General features: G+C 40.5%; 3 protein-coding genes across 3 annotated transcripts; 1 reads left to right on the top strand and 2 right to left on the bottom strand.

The window, feature by feature from the left end:
- Positions 1 to 73: 73 nt before the first annotated feature.
- Positions 74 to 918, bottom strand: LOC137295593 (inner centromere protein-like). Its single transcript, XM_067827017.1, has 2 exons — positions 590 to 918; positions 74 to 326 (listed from the first exon to the last, which is right to left on the bottom strand). Exons 1-2 carry the CDS (start codon positions 916 to 918, stop codon positions 74 to 76), a joined length of 582 nt encoding a protein of 193 aa, XP_067683118.1.
- Positions 919 to 4,594: 3,676 nt separating this feature from the next.
- LOC137295592 (inner centromere protein-like) lies at positions 4,595 to 5,439 on the bottom strand. Its single transcript, XM_067827016.1, has 2 exons — positions 5,111 to 5,439; positions 4,595 to 4,847 (listed from the first exon to the last, which is right to left on the bottom strand). The coding sequence occupies exons 1-2, from the start codon at positions 5,437 to 5,439 to the stop codon at positions 4,595 to 4,597; spliced, it is 582 nt and encodes a 193-aa protein (XP_067683117.1).
- A 13,870-nt stretch (positions 5,440 to 19,309) lies between these two features.
- LOC137296370 (arrestin domain-containing protein 2-like) lies at positions 19,310 to 20,365 on the top strand. The gene has a single exon (XM_067828154.1). It carries the CDS (start codon positions 19,310 to 19,312, stop codon positions 20,363 to 20,365), a length of 1,056 nt encoding a protein of 351 aa, XP_067684255.1.
- The last annotated feature ends 3,493 nt before the right edge of the window (positions 20,366 to 23,858 follow it).

The raw sequence follows: 23,858 nt of genomic DNA, 5'->3' as shown, positions 1-23,858 counted from the left end.
AATTGTTTATACACCGAGCTCTGATCATGACAGAGGCGCCTGTCCCTACACCTGATTCCTCCTCATTCTTCCTCTACTTCTTGAGAGAAGAATTCATTTCTTCGGTCTTATGATTCTTCCTTGCAGCCCCCTTCTTCTTCTTGGCCGCCTTCTCCTCCTCCTTTGATGTCTTCTCCTCCGCGAACTGCTTAAGACGTTTTTCCCTCTCGCATAGTTTCTGACGGGCCCTCATCTTCTTCATCAAGTTCTGCCTCTCCTTCTCAAGAAGCACTGTCTTCCGTTTGATATCTCTGTCAAGGGCTCGCTTTTGTACTTGCTCCACAAACCTGCAAAGGACAGTGATGCGCTCTTAGACTGGTACATAGATGCTTCAGATAACTGGGCTCAAACAGAAGATTTGCTCTTTAGAAATTGAGTGGTTAACGTGTTCGCATGCCACGCCGTAAACTCAGGTTCGATTCCCCACATGGGTACAATGTATAAAGCCCAGTTCTGGTGTCCACACTGTGCTATTGCTGGAATATTGCTAAAAGCCTTGTAAAATCCAAACCCACTCACTCAACCTTTCGAAAAAAGCACAGGTACCCACCTGTCAAAACGAGCGACATCAGCAATTATCTGGCGCTCTTCTGAGGTGTAAAGGCATTTGACGGGCATGCGTTCCAGGCGTCTGGGTGGTTTCCCACGAGTGCCGGCACTGCCATCTACAGCAACTGTAAAAGCCACGCCTCCTGAACGGTGGCGGTCGGGGACGATCCCTTCCTCTCGAAGCTGACTTAATATCTCCTCTCCAGACAGCCGGGAAGTGGGCTGACTTTTGGCGAAGTACAGCTCTCGTGGACAGTTGATCTTGCCCTCCAGAGCTTCTGTAGCCGATGTGTGGTTGAGCGACCGCGTCTTTGTCTGCTTGCATCCCATTGCGATAATGATTCCGACAGAGCTTCCTAAACACGACTGACTTCTATAAATACTAGCAAGACAATGCTGTGACGTCACAAACATCTGACGTCATCGTATAATGACCTCACAGAATGACACATTCCATTACTGCTCCGTACATCGTATATATCGCGATGTTAGTTTTGTGAGGTGCGACGGACAACTGAAGAAGGTTCAATGTTTTTGGTGAGAATGTGTCTTCTTCCTAGTTATAGGTATAGTTTTATGTTGTTAAAAACAAAAATCCTCAACCATAATTATATAACAACTAGCCACACCCTCAACTTAACAATTAACCGGATCGTTGGGTCTCACCGCCCAATCTGTTTGGTCATACCACCATCAGCAGCTCATATTGCTTGGGACATTATTTTCAGACACAGAATGTCTACGGAGCTCAGTGTGAGAGGCAGTTCTAAAACTATTATGACCCTTTTCAACTTTTACACTCCCGAAGTTGCCTTTTGGAGAAACATCAGCTTTAACCAAATGTTAATATTATCTCCGATTTTGGTTTTGCACATGAGCCGAACTCTTGGTAAAACTGTAACTTTATAGTGGAAATGAGTTAAGATAGACACAGTTTCATAAATTTACGAATACTAATATATGAGTTTTGAGCAAAGGTAAACTTTAAAATAAGTTGAATTATGTGTCATGATACGGGTAGAGAGACTTAAACACAAAAATATATAACGGGAATATTGCTAAAAGCGGAGTAAAAACCTGTCAAAACGAGCGACATCAGCAATTATCTGGCGCTCTTTTGAGGTGTAAAAGCTTTTGACGGGCATGCGTTCCAGGCGTCTGGGTGGTTTCCCTCGAGTGCCGGCGCCGCCATCTACAGCAACTGAAAAAGCCACGCCATGTCATGATACCTGTAGAGACACTTAATCACAAAGATATAACGTTTGAGCAAAGTACGCAAGTATTTGCCTCCTGGGATAGAGTACTGTCGGAAATAGAAAAAGAACCAAGTTTTTAGACTGTTACTTTGTATCCCTAAAATTCAACAACTGCAAATAACACATGTTGAAACAACCCACTTCGACCAAACTGGACATTCGGTGGGATGTGTAAGAGGATATCCAGAAAAGCACGTTTACCATGACCGAAAACGTTCCTAACGTCTGTCGCCAAGATAAAAAATTACTTTACAAACTATCATCATTTTGTTTGGATTTTCCATGTTTGATCGTTAATCAGCTGCTTGGAGTTAGATTGTGATTAATCGGCATTATTTTGAGCCAAACAGATTATAGCTTCGGCCAGACTGTAATTTATTGTGATCCTCTGACTCTAACAGCAGATACTTTGTGGATACAATACACAGTTACAACCGTGAACCTCAGGATGGTTTGACATTTAACATGGCACTGACGATTGTATCTACTAACTGAATGCGGACTAGACAATCCAGTGACTGACATCATGAGCATCGGCCATACGTGCATTCAACCAAGTCAACGAATCTGACCAACATTGCCCTCTGGCATCCACTAATGTTCAGAAATCCTTTCAGGTACCCATTGTACTCGCTTCTGACTGACAATGGATCGCTGTGGACACATTATCAGATTAGTATCACTAACATGAACAGAACTAGGCAAACAAATAAATATATATATCATGGTATATCTAATAAATCATGTTCCTCATTTGCTATTATTTACGAACACGACATGAATTAAAGTATTGTTTAATTACTTACCGGTTCGTCCAAAAAGTGGGATTAGCGTTTGGTAACACTTGAAAACAATGTGTGCAATAGTGAGCTACCGTCGGTCGTGTCTGCACACATAGATAATGTGTGTATATCTGTATATATCTATGTACACCAATTGCTAGACTTACGTCCAGTCTCTGAAATGACCATATTCTGCAGATTAAAAAAAACTGTTCATAAAAAAATATCACAAATGATGAAAAGGAGAGCTCTTTACGAAACGTAAAACCACACGGATCACACAGCTTCTATTTGAATACAGTAATTAAAAACATTTGTTGACACGTGTGTTGTGACGTGTACATGATGTGATCAGTCACCCAACCTCATTAACACTTAATCCACTCGATAGTCCACTAGTAAAAGAGTCCCAATCACTTGCATGGAGATACGACACTTGACTTTTGCCAAGATCCGTTGTTCGAAGGTTCAGATGGGGACGTTGGGGTAGCGTTCGCTCGTCACGCCGAAGACCCGGGTTCGATTCTCCACATGGGTACGATGTCTGATGCCCACGTCTGGTGTCCCTCGCCGTGCTATTGCAGGTATTTTGCTATAAAACTAAACTCATTCCCCGAGGAACGCCTTTCTCCTCGCTGATATTTAAATTGAACTTGGTACCAAAATGTGAGGGCATCCAATTTGCTTTAATTGTGTGAGGACTGCAAACTGAAATGTGGTCTTAAAGATAATCTTTACAAAGTTTTAAACTAGAGAAATAGATGAGTACTTTCAACATTTCGAATATCCTCTCATCCTCTACACATAGAGGCTGGTAACCGTGGAAACAAAAGAATGCCCCGCTGCGCGGAATCTGTTTAAAATGTAAAAGTAATGGTATACAAAACGTGTACCATTTCGTCTTGGATTGCCCTTTGTGGGAACGGTTTAAGATGTCAGTATAATAAGCAGCTTTATTAAAACCTCCAATGTTAAAATTCAGACAGTGATACTAATGTGATTCTTAGCAAAATGTTTGTGAAGCGCTGAAGTCATAATGTTTGTTAAATTATATTCTCGCCACGTAATCGTCTCTGAGGATAATCCTGAGTGTCCATTATAAATCGCTATTAATATATCCGACATCTCTGTGCTACAGGCCAATAATACAGCTGTTAAGGCCTGTCTGCCTGTAAATGAACGTTTGTAAATCAGCTCATTTACTTAAATAAATCCGCCATATAGTTGGAATATTGCTGAGGGCGGCGTAAAACTAAACTCATTCACTCACTCACTTAAATGAACATATATAAACTCATGTACTTCCAGGGGCACAGATATCTATTTGCACTGATATATACCCAGGCGCCAGAGCAGAGGAACTGAACGACAGGATAAAATGAAAAGGGATCCATTAAAAAAACTTTATTGGTCTTATAGTTTCAATAAAACAATTCCAAAACATTGCCATATTGAAAAGAACACCGTTATCATCTCTCAGTGTCACTTTGAAAACAAGATTCACATATCAAAATGCTCTACGCTTGATCATTTAGATTTATGCCTGTCTCGGCTGAGATCACAATGAATTTGACCTTTTAGAAACTATATTTTTATTTGTTATTTTGATAAACAGTTTGTTTGATTTAACATTCAACTGATAATCATGACACGAGGTTGTACAATCTTTGTGTTTCTTCTCTTTACAAAGGCCTAACACTTTAACCACAAGTGTAACACTGGTTGCAATGATAAACATTAAGAAAATATTTTTAAGCTTTGTTTTATATGTTTTATGTTTTTAAAATATATTTGTATATTCATACATGAACGTAAAAAACCCCCATTGTTATTCGTGTTTTCTTTCTAGTAATGAAGTAACTGATATTGACAACATGGTAGCATCCGTGATGGTGAATTGTTTATACACCGAGCTCTGATCATGACAGAGGCGCCTGTCCCTACACCTGATTCCTCTTCATTCTTCCTCTACTTCTTGAGAGAAGAATTCATTTCTTCGGTCTTATGATTCTTCCTTGCAGCCCCCTTCTTCTTCTTGGCCGCCTTCTCCTCCTCCTTTGATGCCTTCTCCTCCGCGAACTGCTTAAGACGTTTTTCCCTCTCGCATAGTTTCTGACGGGCCCTCATCTTCTTCATCAAGTTCTGTCTCTCCTTCTCAAGAAGCACTGTCTTCCGTTTGATATCTCTGTCAAGGGCTCGCTTTTGTACTTGCTCCACAAACCTGCAAAGGACAGTGATGCGCTCTTAGACTGGTACATGGATGCTTCAGATAACTGGGCTCAAACAGAAGATTTGCTCTTTAGAAATTGAGTGGTTAACGTGTTCGCATGCCACGCCGTAAACTCAGGTTCGATTCCCCACATGGGTACAATGTATAAAGCCCAGTTCTGGTGTCCACGCTGTGCTATTGCTGGAATATTGCTAAAAGCCTTGTAAAATCCAAACCCACTCACTCAACCTTTCGAAAAAAGCACAGGTACCCACCTGTCAAAACGAGCGACATCAGCAATTATCTGGCGCTCTTCTGAGGTGTAAAGGCATTTGACGGGCATGCGTTCCAGGCGTCTGGGTGGTTTCCCACGAGTGCCGGCACTGCCATTTACAGCCACTGAAAAAGCCACGCCTCCTGAACGGTGGCGGTCGGGGACGATCCCTTCCTCTCGAAGCTGATTTAATATCTCCTCTCCAGACAGCCGGGAAGTAGGCTGACTTTTGGCGAAGTACAACTCTCGTGGGCACTTGATCTTGCCCTCCAGAGCTTCTGTAGCCGATGTGTGGTTGAGAGACCGCGTCTTTGTCTGCTTGCATCCCATTACGATATTGATTCCGACAGAGCTTCCTAAACACGACTGACTTCTATAAATACTAGCAAGACAATGCTGTGACGTCACAAACATCTGACGTCATCGTATAATGACCGCATAGAATGACACATTCCATTGCCGCTCGGTACATCGTATATATCGCGATGTTAGTTTTGTGAGGGGCGACGGACACCTGTAGAAAGTTCAATGTTTTTTGTGAGAATGTGTCTTCTTCCTAGTTATAGGTATAGTTTTTTTGTTATAAAAAACCTTCAAAAATCCTCAAAAATAAAAAATCCTCAACCATAATTTTACGACAACTAGCCACATCCTCAACTTCACAATTAACCGGATCGTTGGGTCTCACCGTCCAATCCGTTTGCTCATATCACCATCAGCAGCTCATATTCCTTGGGACATTATTTCCAGACACAGAATTTCTACAGGGCTCAGTGTAAGAGGCAATTCTTAAACGATTATGACCCTTTTCAACTTTTACACTCCCTAAGTTGCCTTTTGAAGAAACATCAACTTTGACCAAATGTGAATATCATCTCCGATTTTGTTTTTGCAAATGAACCAAACTCTAGACAAAACTATAACTTTATAGTGGAATTGAGTTAAGATGGACACACTTTCATAAATTTACGAATACTAAAATAAGAGTTTTGAGTAAAGGTAAGCTTTAAAATATGCTGAATTATGTGTCATGATACATGTAGAGAGACTTAAACACGCTGGAATATTGCTAAAAGCGGAGTAAAAACCAAACCCACTCACTCACTCACTCACTCACTCACTCACTCACTCGCTCTGAGTACCCACCTGTCAAATCAAGCCGACATCTGGGGTGTAAAGGCATTTGACGGGCATGCGTTCCAGGTGTATGGGTGGTTTCCCTCGAGTGCCGGCACTGCCATCTACAACAACTGAAAAAGCCACGCAATGTCATGATACCTGTAGAGACACTGAAACACAAAGATATAACGTTTTGAGCAAAGTACGCAAGTATTTGCCTCCTGGGATAGAGTACTGTCGGAAATAGAAAAATGACAAACGCGTTTTCAGACTGTTACTCTGTATCCTTAAAATTCAACAACTGCAAATAACACATGTTGAAACAACCCACTTCGAAAAAACTGAGTATTCTGTGGGATGCGTAAGAGGATATCCAGAAAAGCACGTTTTGTCGTAAAATCGGGTAAAACCAAATACGAATGGCTGATGTAAACAATAGATCGGACTATAGGTGGCAGTTCGTTTGTTTTTGTTTCGTGTGAGCTGAGTAGGTCTCATCTATTGATTTACATCTGATGTAGGTGTCTTTCTTTCAAAAGTTCATGTAGAAATATGTAAATGCGTATGATACCTGATAACCCTGGTAACGCGTCGTACTACATGTCTTAAAATATACAGGTGACATGACTACCCGAAGAAGACATAACTGGATATTATTTGTAAATTTTTATAATATACCGCATTCTTCCCCAGTATAATTCCCCTGAAGGATTACCATATTTAAGGTGACATCTCTATTCTCCAGCCCGAATTTAATTTTTTTAAAAGTGCCCTTTATCATACAATATTATCCCACATCATTTTGCATAAAGCCATGTTCTGTACCAAGCAAGTCGCTTTGGACTTTGAAAAACTCCACACTGCTCATTTCTGCACTAATCTCTCCTCGGTAAAGTCCTTTTTTCATGTTTTCTACCTCCCTGCCACTGGAACTGATAGGTTTAACTTATTTTAACAGAGAGCATGCTACCAGGCTCATGGGTGACAGATGACCACGGAATGCAATCCTGGAATTCTTTCACCTGTCGGAAGATGATGGATCCTGGAAGAGAGAGACGTGGAAGGTGGAAAGTGTGCTAACAGTTGAGTGGATGAGCGGTCTACCTGCTCCTGAGACTGTCCTACAGCTTTTAGCATGCAAATGCTCCAGAACAGCCAAACTTCCAAGGTGCGCATGCATGGGAAATTGACTGAGGCAAACCTGTACAAACATAGAGACTGGTTCCGATGTGGAGGATGGCAGCTGTGATAACAGTGATGAGAATGACGTAGATTATGAATGGACACTATTGATATAAATGTCATGAAATACATCAAAATAATCACGTAAATAATGGAAATGATGTTTGATATTTTATTTTATTTAACTGTTTGGTGCAAGTAAGTTTTCACTATGATCTGAAAAATTAACATTCATGAAAATTGTTAAAAAGTACAACATACTAACTATTGCTTAACATAGTTTAACCATCTGGAGTTTATATTATCAGTTTTACAGACTATGTAAATGCGGGGTTTTTTTCTGACGGGGTTAAAGAGCTGTTAGTGTTAAATCTAGCTGTGTCAATAACTAATGGTTCTTTTGAAAATTACGACATCTTGAGACATTCGACCAAGTTTTCCATATAACATAAAACCTGGAGTGGTGTTTCTAAGTGAGTATGGTTTTGGGCTGCTTTTAGCAATATTCCAGCAATATCACAGCAGGTGACACCAGAAATGGGCTTCACACTAGGCTACACAACTATCCCAAGAGGTTTTAAGTCAAGAAGCCAATTTCAGGAACTTTAGATGAACTTTTTCGGTAGCACCTAAAGTTTCAGCCAATTTCACTCACCATATACAATCTGAGAACTAAACATTTTTTTAAACAAAATTCGTAATTCTAAAAATAATATTATTTTCTCTGTTTATATTTTTCACAAAGTAAAAGTACCAAAGCACCATGAGCAAAATGTACGTCACGGAAACTGGTTTTGCCGATGGTGCTACCAAAGCGACAAGCCTGCAGTTGAGAGGGGCGATGTTTTCAGTCGGAACTGGATTGGAATAGCTAGGGTCGTTGTCGTTCGAGAATAAACTGGACCAAATCCCGTTCAAGGTATGGTATGTTTATGATCCGCATGGCCATCCTCAGTTACGGCAGTGAACCACATATCTATCGAGTCGAATCCATATGTTGGAAGAAGTGTAAAATAACATACTTTTTTCCATAGTCAATGGAAGGATAGTAACGAACGTGTCTTGTCTGGTAATGACCGTGACCTTCCCGATATTTCAAGGGCAGGTAATCGTAGCTTAATAGGAGTGGTTTCCCTTTGTATATCATGCTTTTTGCCAGTTGTCTGCTTTGGGCAATGTGAATCCATATTACAAACAGAAAGTATGGGAACACCGGTACCCTGAATTCTGAACTTAATATTTAAACTTAAAAGTGGTGAGGTCTTTTATTTTCTATAGTAAATGCAACTTTTTGTGAGCTTTATGGGCACTTTGAACGACGTGGCAGAACTTTCAGCGAAGCAACTGATTCAGTATTCGTTGAGTTTCAGTGAAACGAATCATGGTCAAAAACAGCGAAAAACAAGTGCTGAAAGACACCAGCACCATGTTGAATTTAAACGCTCAAACGAATTCCGAAGAGCCTAGTGCATGTGGAAGACATACTTCCTATGCAGCTTGTGGCAAATGGGCAATGGCAGTTGTGAATCGAGGGATTTTCATGTGTGTTATATATAGCTATATGTAATTCTACCGTGATTGTAGTAAATGCTGGATTATAATTGCTTAATTAAAGTTATGAATAAGACACGGTTTATATTTTTCGTAAAATTGTAATAGCTCGATTATGCTTGAATAGCGATGAATATACTACGCGCTTGGTCTTAAATGAAATATCGAGCTATTATATTTCCGTTACATACCTCTGATTTTCCAACTCATTTATGTTCTTCACATAAGTATTCATCACACAAGAAAATACAAGAGACATTTGAAAATTTGATATTTATGAAAACAGTTATGGATAGTTTCATGATAATGGTGGATGGGATGAAAATAACAGCGGGTGATGCAAATATGAAAAAGGGAAGAAAAAAGCAACATTACCCGAAAAAAGAACAAAAAGAAAAAGAGACGCAACAGGTCATGGCGACACAGGAAGTCAGTGAGCTGAAATTAATACAGACCATTCGCTTTGGATGTTGATATCTGAAAAATACTTCATTCATTGTCGATCTGTTACATTATTTACAAGGACTCTTAGTATGACATGCCAGGGTCGTATGAGAGCGATATACTCATGTATAAACATTGGAATAACCTGTATACACATTCTGTATTTGTTACGTTGTTTGAATATATTATAATGGTTGTATTCTTTTAGTGTATAATATATGCATGTTATCCACATCTTGTCTGTGACCTTGTTTCATAGTGTTACATTTATTGTTTTGAGTGCGCGAATGAGATGGGTTTTACTCCGCTTTTAGCAATATTCCAGCAATATCAAGGTAGGGAACGCCAGAAATAGGCTTCACACATTGTACCAACGTGCGGAATCGAACCCGGGTCCCTGGTGTGATAAGCGAACGCTTTAACCACTCGGCTACCCCACCATCCCTATGTTGTTATGTCCGCTAGACTGTTTTAAACAGACTGAAGGTTGGGTTCATTTCCAAGTCTTGACGTCATACGAGGCAGATGCTCAAATCCAGTTTGGCACGGCACCCTTGACGTTCAGTATATGGTTTGAAGTTCGAGGTTCAGACAGTCGAATTTTGAAAGTGCAAAAATCTTTCTCGTATCAAATTCAAGAAAATCAACTATTTTATTAGCCGGAATACTCCCGAGGGTTGAATACCACACGACTTGATTGCGTGAAGCACATATACTCATGGGAACAAATAAAGGAACATCTGAAAGAGCAAGTGTTCCAGTCTCTTCTAGGTTTCTTCACAAGCTTTGTTTTTTTTTGTACTTTGGGTGAAAGTTTGGAAAAGAATAAAGGAACACTTGTACTTTCATATCTTCCCTTATTCATTTCCGTGTTTATACTTTGTGTGCTTTGCAGAAAATTGCCAAGGTTTGATAATTGATGTCGGTATAATAAATTCACTGTTGGATAAGCATAAAGTAAGCATTTCGACTACATTCCCATAACCGCCACGATCTACGAAGTTGTATTTACATAAATTTAAAAGTACAGATAGCCTGTTAACTGAGAATAGGTGCTGGTTCATGTAAACATGTCCTTGCGAAACCTTTGCTGACAACATAATGAGAGTATTTTTACTTGCAGGGCTTTGTCAGATTACGTGACTAGACATACTAGTAAACACTACGGAACAGAGGCATCTCTGGGTGTAACTGGGTCTATTCACAATAGGGTATGAGGACATAGTACACGGGTGGATTGTTGACGGAGGCACCATATGCTCATTATTTGCAAAGGTAACACCGCCTTGGTGTGCGGGGTGGTGTAGGGCTGGGTGATAGTGTTTAGGGAGACAGTGTGTGGGGAAACGAGATGTGGTGTGGTGTTTTGATTTGGGGCGTGGTGGAGAGGGGATGTGGCGGTGTGCGTGGGAAAAGGAGGTTTGGTAAGAGCGGGTGTGGTGAGAGGTGTAGGAAAAACGGGATGTGGCGGTAGGGTGTGGGGAGACGGGGTGTAGTGTGGTGGCTGGGTGTGGGGAGAGGAGGTGTGGTAGGGAGGTTAGAGGAAGTGTGGTGTGGTGTCGTGTGGTGGGATGGGGTGTGGTATGGTGGTTGGGTGTGGGTAGAGGAGATGTGGGGAGACGGGGTGCTAGGAGGTGTGTTATGGTGGTTGGGTGTGGGGAGAGGATGTATGGTAGGGTGGTTAGAGGGAGTGTGGTGTGGTGTGGTGCGGTGTGGTGTGATGAGAGTAGGTGTGGTGAGATGGGGTGTGGTATGGTGTTTGGGTGTGGGTAGAGGAGGTGTGGGGAGACGGGGTGCGAGGAGGTGTTGTTTATTGGTTGGGTGTTGGGGGAGTCGCGTGAGGAGATGTGGTGTGGATCGACAGAGGTGTGGTGTTGTGGTGACGGGGAGTGGTGACCCTTGTGATGACTTGGTGTGTTCATTTGGTTTGGAGACTTGGTGTGGTGACTTGGTGTGGTGTGGTGACGTGATACATTGACACTATATGGGGGTTTACGGGATCCCGGTCGGGCTAGGGTGCACCGATAATATTTGTTCCATTTATCCAACTGTTTACACAAAACGAAACCACAACCTCTGCCACAAACCCATAATTAGCTGCGAAATGTTCACAGGTCGTGCTTAATAATTTTGTACTTTAAAATCATCACAAAGTTCACACATACAGTTTCTAACTGGTATAGCATCTAAACTTCAAATGACAATAACGTACGGACAATATCAGTGTTGTGACTTTGTGTACGACCACTCTGATTTTCATGCTGATGTGAAATAATATGGCAAAATCATTTGTGAGTGCGGGAATATCATGACAGTGAATATCATGACAACGAACATGACGTTGAATTTAATAACACTGAATATGACGGTGAATATCACGACAATAAACATGACGGTGAATCTCGTGACAGAGGATATGGCGGTGAATATAATGACAGAGGGTGTGACGGTGAAGATCACGATAATGAATGTGGTGGTGAATATCATGACGGACAATATGACGGTGAGCATCATGACAATGAATATGACAGTGAATGTCATAAATGGTAATATGAGAGATTATGACAGTGGATACCATGACAGTGAATATGTCATACTGATGAACATGTAGGTAGATGTCAAACGCTAAACTTGAAATAATGATGAGCATATGATTGTTACTGCCATTCGTCTAAATATGTCATATTGGTAACACTGTGTTTATATAACTGGTGTGGGTGTCAAACTGGTATGTATGTCAACTTGGTGAATAAATCATGCGAATGAATACCACCAGGGGATTTTGTTATGGTATGCTAGGCCTCTACATAAGTTCTGAATTCACTAGGTTCACTCTGCAACTCAAGAGGGCGCAATAATACCAAACACCACTCATACGATTTTAACAAAATCGTGAAAGTTACGAATATTTAGGTCCACTTGATAATAACGGTACATAATATCAACCACTGTTTCATTCACAATCCCAGGAGCGAATACGAATGTTCAGGTACCTTTAAGTGGCTGTAAATAGACGCCATCAAAGGTAGTTCGCGTTGACATTCATACATTACTGTGAACAACATTCACGGATGGGTGAATCGGGGAAAAGGCAACTCGTAGGTCAGGTTAAGGCTTAAATACTTATCCCACCAGAGAACATTTATTTCTCAAAACGACTATCCAACCGTAACCGATCAATGCATATGACTAGAGTCAATTTCAGTTGAAATGCAGCCATTTATCGCTTGAATCTTTATAAATTGTGATGGACGAGTGGCGGGGTGAGGGAATGGGTGATGGGTGATGGGTGATGGGAATTAGTGATAAGAACATGTTTGGTTGCACCTACAAAACTTCAAAGATATACTTTTTTTCATACGTGTTATCACAGTTTGGACACGTTAAGTTTTTAGAGAAATAAATGTTTTTCTTGTGAGTGTATTATGTTCCATGTGGTTTCAGTTTCGAAAACAAATTGATTGAGTGTATGTGAGTTAATTTTACGCCACTCTCAGAAATATTCCAGCTATATGTCTGTAAATAATCGGATCTGGACGCAACAATCCAGCGATCAACAACATGAGCATCGATAGACACAATTGGGGTTGGGGTAAGAAGAGTTGTCGTTGTGGCTTTGTGATATGAATGAGGCAGTTAGCATAATTAGCAGCTGGCAAGTATTTAAGAAAATCTGCAGCTTTAAAGAGTAGCTAGACTTGTAGATTATACTGGAAATATTTATCGTTGTCGCATTGTATTAAAACCGATTTGTACGCTACGCATGTCATAGACAAAGTATGTATGTCAAAGTGTGTACTTCTGTAGAGTCTCGATCTATGCAAAGTGAGATCATGAATATTTTTAGAGTGAATACTGAACACACAATTTCACAACACTAAAATATTCATAATCCCTAAAATTATTTTCTTAGTTGATTCACGACCCGTAAAGGTCCGGAGTAGAATAAACCTTCAGCGACCCATGCTTGCCATACAAGGCGACTATGCTTGTCGTAAGAGGCGACTAACGGGATCGGGGGGTCAGGATCGCTGACTTGGTTGACATGTATAATCGGTTCCCATTTGAGCAGATCGATGCTCACGTTGTTGATCACTGGATCGTCTGGTCCAGACTCGATTATTTACAGACCGAGTTTGTTGATTAACGGTGCCGAGACATCCTTCGATTGTATTAAATACCATTGTGTGTATTGCTTTTAGCAAAATTCCCGCAATATCACAGCAGGGGACACCGGAAAACGACTTAATGTTGCACCTATGCTGGGTCTTCGGCGTGATTACAGAACGCCTTACCCACTTGACCACCCCACCAAAGCTCCACACTACACTAACTCAAATGGATGTAAACATGCAATTCTCCAAACTCCATACAGCGGTATCTCGTGTCCAGCGAGAACTCAGCAAACTGCACAAGGACATCTCTAGGCGTTGTTACAGTTTGAAGATAAGGTCGACTTGTAATAAACTACATATCAGATCAAGTGTTATTAATATGTTAAATATCTCACCCATTCTTGCACCCCACCCCTCTATGACGTCGTAAAATATAGGGATGGTAACTATTCAGGCTCTTAATCAAAAGATTATTCAAATTTACTCTTTAGACCCAGTTCGTCATTGTTCAATTATAGTTTAAGTTTAAGAATCCCGTTGAGAAAACTAGCAACATATCAATAAATACCAAACAACACGTAAACGGGAACGCATCAGAGGTATGTAAACACGTGTATATTTATATACCCTTAAATCATTCCGCAGTTATCTCATTACTGGGCCTCACCACACCCACGGAACAGCCTGGGGTCCTTACCCTGTGCTCCGACACATATTTGCACTTACGACAAGCAAAGACGAGACAGTTACCTAGTATTGGCCGACCGGTTGACAATACAAGGTGGCGTCGCGTCCGTCTACCCGTTTGTTGACGGGTATCTATATACAGCCACACTAGGCCACAGCGTTATTTAGGGCAAATATATTCGCCTACAGCGAGGTGTGGTTGAGAAATGAATGAACATTTCGGTACAAGACCGTGAGGTGTGACCATTTGGATAATAGCTACAAGAGGAACAGTTTAGTACATTTAACCCACCTGTCTCAGAAACGGTAAGAATATCACTGTAAATCTTGAAAGTAAATTTCTGATTTTAATAAGGGAGATATCACTATTTGTTTAATATTCTTCACTTACAACATAGGAAGATTCGATTCTTGTTGAAAAATGTAAGTACTTAATTCACATGTGATTCACTTATTCAGTTGAATCATATTTATATATACTTTATATTAAATAATATCTTTATATTAATCACTTGGCCTTGTTTAAACAATCATGCGATTTGACCAATTAATTCGATAATTTCCATTCAATCTGTAACAAGTTCCATTGTCTCCAAGTATACTACTCAAAATAATTTAAAGAGCTCGAGGTGACGTCAAGTGAGATTTAACGTCGCCCTTGAGAATATTCTGTTGATTTGTGGACTTGGTGTTGAATTAAATACAGTTAAAGCAGTGGTTTACGGTGAATGCGGCATATATCCAATGCACTTGTTTACAAGCATAAGGGTTGTCAAATATTGGTTAAAACTGTTAAATATGCCTCTATATCGGTTACCGAAAGAATGTTACAATTGTATGCTGAAAATGGACATCTCAGATTAAGAACTTCTTTTTCTCTATTGGCTTCGGAAATACTTGGAATACACAATATGTAGAATCACTTACGTCATTCATTCAGTCATTAACCACAAGGCTTAAAGACATATATCTTCAAACATGGTGTGAGAAGATAGCTTTGTCAAGTAAATCAAAAAGATCTATTCAGTGAAGTATACTTATCATGTGTTAATATAGAGAAATTTAGGCGATTCCGATGATTCTGATGATCGTCCCATGATTTGTTAATTCAAAGTGGCAGGTACAAAACTGTTAAAAAAAGAGGATAGAATATGTACACTTTGTAATTTAAAGGGGAATTGAAGAAGGCTATCATTTTCTTCTCATCTGTCTGTCATATTACTCAATACGTTGTAAATACACTAAAAAGTATTACTATGATTATCCATCATAAAATTCTATAAGCAGTAAAAAACATAATATGTATTTCAAAATCTTGCCATGTTCATTCACTACGCAATGTTGTATAGAACAAAAGGTTTCATCACTGTAATGTAAATATTTTTATAATTAATTATTTATGTAATTCCCTGTTATATTTATGTATGTACTATATGTATGTATTACGGGCGTGTGGCCTCTTCAGATTGATCGATTGGTTGGTTGGTTGGTTGGTTGGTTGGTTGGTTGGTTGGATGAGAATATTCCGCTCATATGACGACGTGCATGCTTGTTTGTGCAGCTGCTTGTACTAGCCCAGACTTAAGTTGGTTTAATGTAATGCTTGTTCACTGAGATACCATGCCGTATTTAAGCATGAATACTCCCACAAGACACAGTATACTGACTCCAAGCCAACCAGTCTTTGTACCCTTTAATACCGAACGCCAGGTATTTATCGTCACCTCAAACAAATTACCCAAACAGGCAAAATTATGTTTAATTATTCTCAAGAAATGACACCTAAGAAATTATCAACTTATCAAAATTCGTATTAAAAAGTATGAGCTCTTCTAAGCCACACAAACTCTCACTAGCTGCAACCATCTTGGATTAGATCTTTTTGCAATCTATATATTGTATATTTCTTTTTACTTATTATTACTTATTACTTACTTATTTTCGGTTTATGTTTTTGCATATGTAACGCTGTACTCGATCTTGTACCACCAACCGTGGTTTTCCGAGAATAAAATGGTGTTGGTATGGTATAATACCGAACACCAGGTAGGGACCAACAAGTACCATGTTTTAAGGTCTTTGGTATGACGCGGCCGGGAAAAGAACCAGCGACCTCCGCTCTCCAGTGAAGTTAGAGAACGTTGGATTGTGTCAAATCGCTATGGTTAATCGTTCATGTCAGATTAACGACACTCAAAGGAATGAAAGGCTGTTCTTTTATTTATTTTGTATATATGGTTCGAATACGCGACCCAATAACCTCATTCTTTGAACAATCACGTTCAGAGCATTCACTCTGCCATTGAGAAAGTTGTCGTCGCTGACGCCACTGACACAATGAAATTAAATACTGGACTGTAAAAGGTTATGAAAGAGTACACAATGTTGCAACGCATTCCAGTCTTTGACGGGAATATTGCCTGGCATCACAGATTCTGTTGCGCTGAACAGGCGCGGCACCGGTTGAATATTTCAAACGAGGCAGTTGAAATGGAGATTCATAGATTAAGTATTTTATGAATTTACTAACGTTAAAAGTAAGCATAACATCCCAAGCGTTCTTTCTGGCGAACAACGTGTTTTTTTTAGCATCACTTTAATTCCAAATATAATTTATTTTTTGAAAGTAGGCCAGCAGAAGATCTTGTTTTCATGGCGGTATGTCCCGTACTGATTTGTGTCGCTTTAGCCTCAGAAAACCTGACACAGTTATGATTAAACAATCTGGATCAGTAAACTAGCTGATCTAACCGCTTAGCACTGACTGTCATATTTCCCGTGAGAATATACTGGGTTCATAGACTGCAGTCAATAGGAACGAATACTCCCTGTTTTTTGATAACCGACACATGTAGATGATTACTATAGAAGTTGACACCCTGTTGATATTTTCTTTACGTTAAGTGTTGTATGTTACGTGACATTTTATCTCTTTGATAAACTAAAGGGCTTAGAATTTCGAAGCTGTCTTTGCGCTCAGATATTCCTAAGACAGCTTTGAAAATCCAAGCCCGGGACGTAAAGCTGCAATGTTATTTTGCGCACAACCTAAACACGATGTCAGTCTGATTGTATGATGGGCGAGGGCCTCTTTATTGACTAATTACTGTCTGTCTGTCTGTCTGTCTTGTCCTATCTTTTCCTAATAGGTTTAGATTTTGGTTGAAATTAATTGAAACTGGAACCCATTGAAACCCATTCCGCACGAGAGTTTCATTTCCAGATTCTCAAAAATAAACCTAAAAGAACTAGTCAAAATAGATCATTCACGAACGAGAGAGGAGGGTGCTGGCTAGGGGAGCTATAGTTCTGGTGACGTCGCTTCCGGCTCACGTAACTCTGGAAGCGAACGGATCAGTGTGTTATTATAACAGAATGCAGATACGATACATGGAGTTAGTGAGTTGGGTTTTACGCCGCTTTTAGCAATATTCCAGCAATATAACACCAGGAATTGGCCTCACCCATGTGGTAAATCGAACCCGGGTCTTCGAGGTGACAAGCGAATGCAGCAACCGCTACACTACCCCACCTCCGTGGGAAAAAGAAATTGCAAAACATTACGATGACGTCATATGATGTCAGGATGTCACTTCAATTGCCATTGCACGGATTCAGCACCCATTTAACGTTAATGCATTCGATGCGTCCAACCAATGAACACGCATTTAGTCTTGATATGTATTCATTGGTCATTTTTTGTGTCAAATGCTTCAAGGAGGGAATACCATTCACATGTACTATTGCATTAAAGAATATTCAGACTTTTGAAGATTTAGAGTAAGTGAGTGCATGTCATGTCACCTTTAGCTAAAAGTAAACAAAATCAGCCCGAGTGTATTTTTCACAGCGCAACAACTCTGAAACACTGGAATATGTAGGTTGTCGTTAGTTTTGGTTAACAATTAAATACAGACACACCCAGGATGTTATGTGAAAATATCCTACCACTTGACAGGGCTCAACACCCGAGCCACACCTCTACCTCAAATACATTCTTGAGTTGTTTCGAAACATGTTCATATCTCTCCTTATTTGAATTCATACTTAACGTGAGCTTCTTTAGCGTAGTAGCGAATACTACACCTTACCGGTGAATGGTAATATTCAGTTTCGCTACCTTCAAGGGCAGGTGTTTTATCGCAAGGTTTTAAATGGATTTGATTTACAGAGGATAAGGAAGGGATTGTATGATAAATTATATCAATACTGTGTCGTTTGTTGTCGTGCTGTCGTTTTTGTTCGACAGGGCGAAACAATCACATAGGTTTTCTTTTGAGTGCACTGCGTATCACTGAATAGTTTTAAATACACTACCGATTTAATTTATGAGCATCGGTTAAAATCCACTCTAGAGGGCCTTCAGTGAATTATTCTGGTGGTTTATGATGTTTTATTATGATGTTTTATGATGATGTTTTATGATGTTAATGCTCCCAGTGTGTGACGTCATTACCAACAGCAACGAACGAATAGGCCATTCAATTGCAATAGCATCACATTGGATTAATGCGACCATTCACAAACCTACCGGGTACCCATTTTCTGCTGGGAGATCATGGACTGATCTAGAACAAAATTACTTTCAAAAATATATCAAATACACAGCTCAGACTCATACTTGGAAAAATGAGCTGAAACTGTGTTTTGAATATGAACCTCATCCGTATACATCTTGAACAATGTATGATATATTCTGAATGTAGACTAACTTGTCACAATCTGGATTGTTAGATTTTGCCGTATCATATAACATGTCAATGTTCATGCTGTTTTGTCTCGCGGTCCACCAATTTGCACAAATGTATCTTCAGCGTCAATACTATTTCAATACTATTACATCAGATCTAATGCACACACCACCGGCAAAACGCTCTCCCTTACTATTATAATAGATTGAGTGAGTTTGCAAATAATCGAGTCTGGACTATACAATCCAGTGATCAACAGCATTAGCATCGGTCTACGCAACTGGGATACTATGACTTGTTAACCAAGTCATCGAGCCTGACCAGCCAATCCTGTTAGTCGCCTCTTGCAATTCTTCACGAGTCTATTATGGTAGATGATTGTCGAATAACATTGTCTCGTTGTTTTCTCAGATGTCGTCGATAATGAGCAGCAGCGTTCCCAAGACGGCCGTGGAGGACATGGTCATCAATTTCGATTACGACAACAACGACAGGAAGCAGTTCTTCCTCCCAGGAGAGCTCATGAAGGGCTCTGTCCTACTGCACCTGCGTTCCGGAATCCGTGTCAACCGAATTGTCATGATACTCAAAGGCATGGCCAACGTGTCCTGGGAGATCCCAGAACGAAAGAAGACCTACACGTCTAACGAGGTCTACATAGACATATCGAAGTCTCTCCTAGACGGGGTCTTCAAAAGTCTAAACCTTGGGAGAGGTACTCACGAGTTCACGTTTAACCACCCATTGCCGGAGACTCTTCCATCGTCCTTTCGAGGGGTGTACGGCAGTGTGACGTATGTTATGAAGGTGGAGTTGGAGGCAACGAACCCAATTCACAACACTGTTACAAGTCAGCCGTTCTTTGTCTTCCGACGGCCACCGTTATCTAGACAAAGCTACCTCCCAAAAGAACTCCAGAACAGCAAGAGGTTCCTCAGCTGCTGCAACTTTGGCAAAGTGAAGATCTCCTCGGCGTTAACAAGATGGGGAGGCGTGCCAGGTGAAAATCTTTTGGTAAACGCACAGGTGATGAACTGGAGCGACAGGGACATCCTTCGCATCTTCGCCTCCATCGTCATGACCAGTGTCTACCACGTCAAGGACAAGAAGATTACATTTAGAGAAATTATAAGTCAAAGGGAAGATGAATATGGTTTCAATAATCGCCATGGTCGTCGATGGCGTGCGGTGAAGCTACCAATACCGCCATACATAGCCGACACCGACCTCGTCGGCTGCAGCATCATGGACGTAACCTACAGCTTTCAGTTTATGGTTGAGCTGGAGAACTATAACATTGATGTGGAGGGTCCTGTGGTTATCGGGGGTCATCCCATGGGGTACGGCCCAATGTCTGACGCCATCAGTCTTGCACGGCCGGCGTCCGAGATCCGTGACTTCCCCTACTACGGTCGGAATGGTCGCAGCGTTGATGATTTTAGCGAGGATATTTTCTTCGACAGGTGAAGAGTGAAAATATTTCCAGACTTCAGAAACTGATTTATGTGTCTAAGGAAACGAAATTGTTTAAGGAGAACTTCCGGGTACGTGGAGACAATTGCCAGCGATCAAGCTCTTTAGAAACAGACATATATTCATAATTACACTTCTCGATGCCAATCACTGTCACGACATTCCCAAATAAAGGATGGATATTTTGTGCAATTTGTGGACAACAGCTTCTTGTGGCAAGGGCTACACAATGGATTACAGATGTGCCATATCTGCTCACGTGCTCAGTGCAATAGAGATTACATAAGATCAGTAATAGATACACAAGGGGTTTCTACATGTATGTCTGTCGCTGACCATTCATCTGTCATTTACCCATGGGCATAGGTTTCGAGGACAGACCTTGTGAGGTTTCGTTTGACGCCACACTCAGCAATATTCCAGCTGTCTGGCAGTGTTCTGTAAATAATTGTGTGTGGACCAGACAATCCCGTGAGAACCTGATGGGTAGCAAGAATCCTTGATTTGTGTGGTAGTGATGTGCCTGGGCAACATAACGTGATTATCAGTGCATACATATTCAGGAAACTGACAGTGTGAAAACAATTACCATCCTCGATAAGTAAGGGTATTTATTACATGTATTCTCTTACGACAACTACCCTTGGGCATTTCGCTAGCGTGTCTCCTTTTCGGCACTGCCTCACATCGCAATACGTTACAACTAACATTGCCTACAGACGCTCTCAGGTGGGAGTAATATGTTTTGACAGGTATTTCAAGCCTCATGTAAGTTTAATCAGGCCGAAACGAAGCTAATGAAACGAATCAGGATGAGGATACATATCATCACAAAATAGAACTAGGATTGATCAGGTATTGGTGTTAATACAGGCAAGCTGTGTTCTCGTGTATGTATTTGGAATATGTTAACATAATTTATTATACAGCTTCTAGCAAAAGAGTAATAGAGGTTCTTTATCCGATATTTGTTGGGAATTGCCTTAGATTGGTCACTCAAAGCCAACAATGAACAATTGCAAGATACTATCAACGTTTGCAGTTTGGACACTATATGGACTGCGATAAATCGTTACTTAAGCGATTGATACAGTGAAGTGTATAGGTAGTGTTGCTGTTTGACAATAATGCTATATATGTGTGTGTGTTTATGTACTGTAGCTACTGCTAGACAAGTATTAGATGAGCCACGACCTGATAAATGACCCCAATTTGCATTTATCGGAACGCCTTCCAGAATATTCCAAGTGAAACAAGAGGGAAACAGGTTGTCGTCTAAATGTTGAAAAGTTAAATTTCCTCCTGCGAGTCGTGTCGTGATGGTGTTTTGCTGAGCTAAATCGCTCTGCGAGACACGTGTTAAACAGAAGCGGTATTGATTTCAAACATTTCAGCATGTATTGCACGTGCTTCATCGCCAGTCTACCTGTAGCAACCAAGTGTATTCCTCCAGATTACTTGCCCCGCCTGCTTCTCACACACTGCGCTGGCTCATCTCATACTTGTCAAGCAGTGATAAGTTATTCTAGCAAACCTATTTATTTTGCAGAGCAGGAAAAGAACGCGTGGCTCAGAACGCTGAAATGCGAAGACGGGATTGGGATGTTGGGGGATTTGGGGTTTGAGCTTTGGGGAGTATATGTATTTTCGACTTGTTGATCAACAAACATGTATAATTTGTAGATATATATATATCATTAAACAGTCATAATATGATTACGTTTTTGCTGTATTTCACGATGTCTGTAGTAGTGTTAATCAGTTAACTAGTCCTGTAACAGAACGGACTAGTGCCGGATGAATTGCACTAATTATATTATTTACACTGAACACTGCTCTACATACAGGTGTATCGGCAATAGTTAGACCTTGCCCAAACACGACTGTCATACTTCTACACTCTCTGGGAAATGGAGGTCTGACAAAAAAGACCACGTATTTAACTGCTGATATCATTGAATATATATTTTGCTCCACATTAAACTCAAACGTGATTAATTTATATTTTTTGTCAGAAATATCGCAAATAGGTTTGTTATAGAAGAGTTGGCATGTAGCGTGTATCCACTCCCATTAACGCTGAGTAATTTATCATCTTACGACCTGCTTTTAAAACGCTAATGCACAAATAGACAAAGAACTGATTTGGGAATAATGGGCACAGCATATTCCGGAATATAAACTATATACCCCCAGCAACTGCTCACAACCCTAACTCCACCCTTAATCCCATAGGAGAGCCGCAAGCTCACCTCCGCCAATGACAATGAGACCATATGAGTGCTAGGGCCACCACATAGACACCCATTTCTCTCGGCCAAACCCAGTATGCATCACTCAGGCTCCGGGGGCCACGGCATCGTAAGACCAGAGTGCTTACACAAATCCCACCCCCTGGTAGTATGATATGAGCGGGGAGCCCAGCCACATACCCTACCTATGCCTAGAACTAGTAGGTGTTGTGAGCATCTGCCGAGAGAATACCGCCAACACAAACTGTACCGAACAGCAAAGAACAATTTGAATTAACTTCCAAGTACAAATATATGGTAATTATTACCTCACCAGACCAAGCACAGAAATCTGTGACATTCCTTCTTGACCACCATCAATTCAATGCCTCTTAATCAATGTTCATAAGAGGTCAGGTAGCTCCATTCAAGGGGGATCCACAAGAATGTCATGGGTTACGCCTCTGACAATGGAGACTCACAAGCTGAAATAAATGAATCCACAAAGTATCTTGCCTATTTAAACCCCACATGGACATATATACATAGTTGTGACACAACAGCTGATTAAAACTGTAACTATGAAATTAAAACTGTAACTATGAAATTGAATGGGAGGGTGGATGGGATATTTGCCTTAATATTTCACTGCCCCTGGCCTTGACTCTTTCGCTGGCACCATGTGATAAGTGAAAGAACTCTAGAGTTATTACATCGACAAGACGATAACGTCCTACCGCGAGTTTCTACTGATTACCAAGAGCTATAAGAGTTATCTCCCCTTAATCATACAGATCGGAGAATTGGCAGCTCCAAGTCGATAAGAGTATTTATCCATTAATTGGTATCCATTATATGCTGGCTTGCCTCAGGTTTGATAGTTAGTATTATTGAAAGAAATACATAATGTTTTATGCGGTGTGACATTTTTCCTTTACATTTTAATAAGATTATTAATATAAGCTATTTCTACACCCTCACTGGCCCGCTCAGGAAGTCAGTTTTAAATGGTAAGTACATCAAAATGTATTAAGTGCCCAACAATTGGAAAGAGCGAAATGGTGTTCAATGTTTGGTCCTTAATAAACGCTGAATAGTGTATTCAAGTTGTTTATTACTGTCACATTTCCATAACATTGTTATAGACCAATTCAGTTACATATACTGACTGACTGAGTGTAGTTTTACGCCGTTTAGCAGCAGATATGAGCACATCGTATTGTACTGTTGTGAGTAATCAAACCCGGGTCATCGAC

This window comes from Haliotis asinina, chromosome 9, assembly GCF_037392515.1.
Source record: "Haliotis asinina isolate JCU_RB_2024 chromosome 9, JCU_Hal_asi_v2, whole genome shotgun sequence".
Classification (NCBI taxonomy): Eukaryota; Metazoa; Mollusca; class Gastropoda; order Lepetellida; family Haliotidae; genus Haliotis; species Haliotis asinina.
The sequence above is the reverse complement of the archived record's forward strand: the minus strand, read 5'-3'. Positions and strand labels throughout refer to the sequence as shown.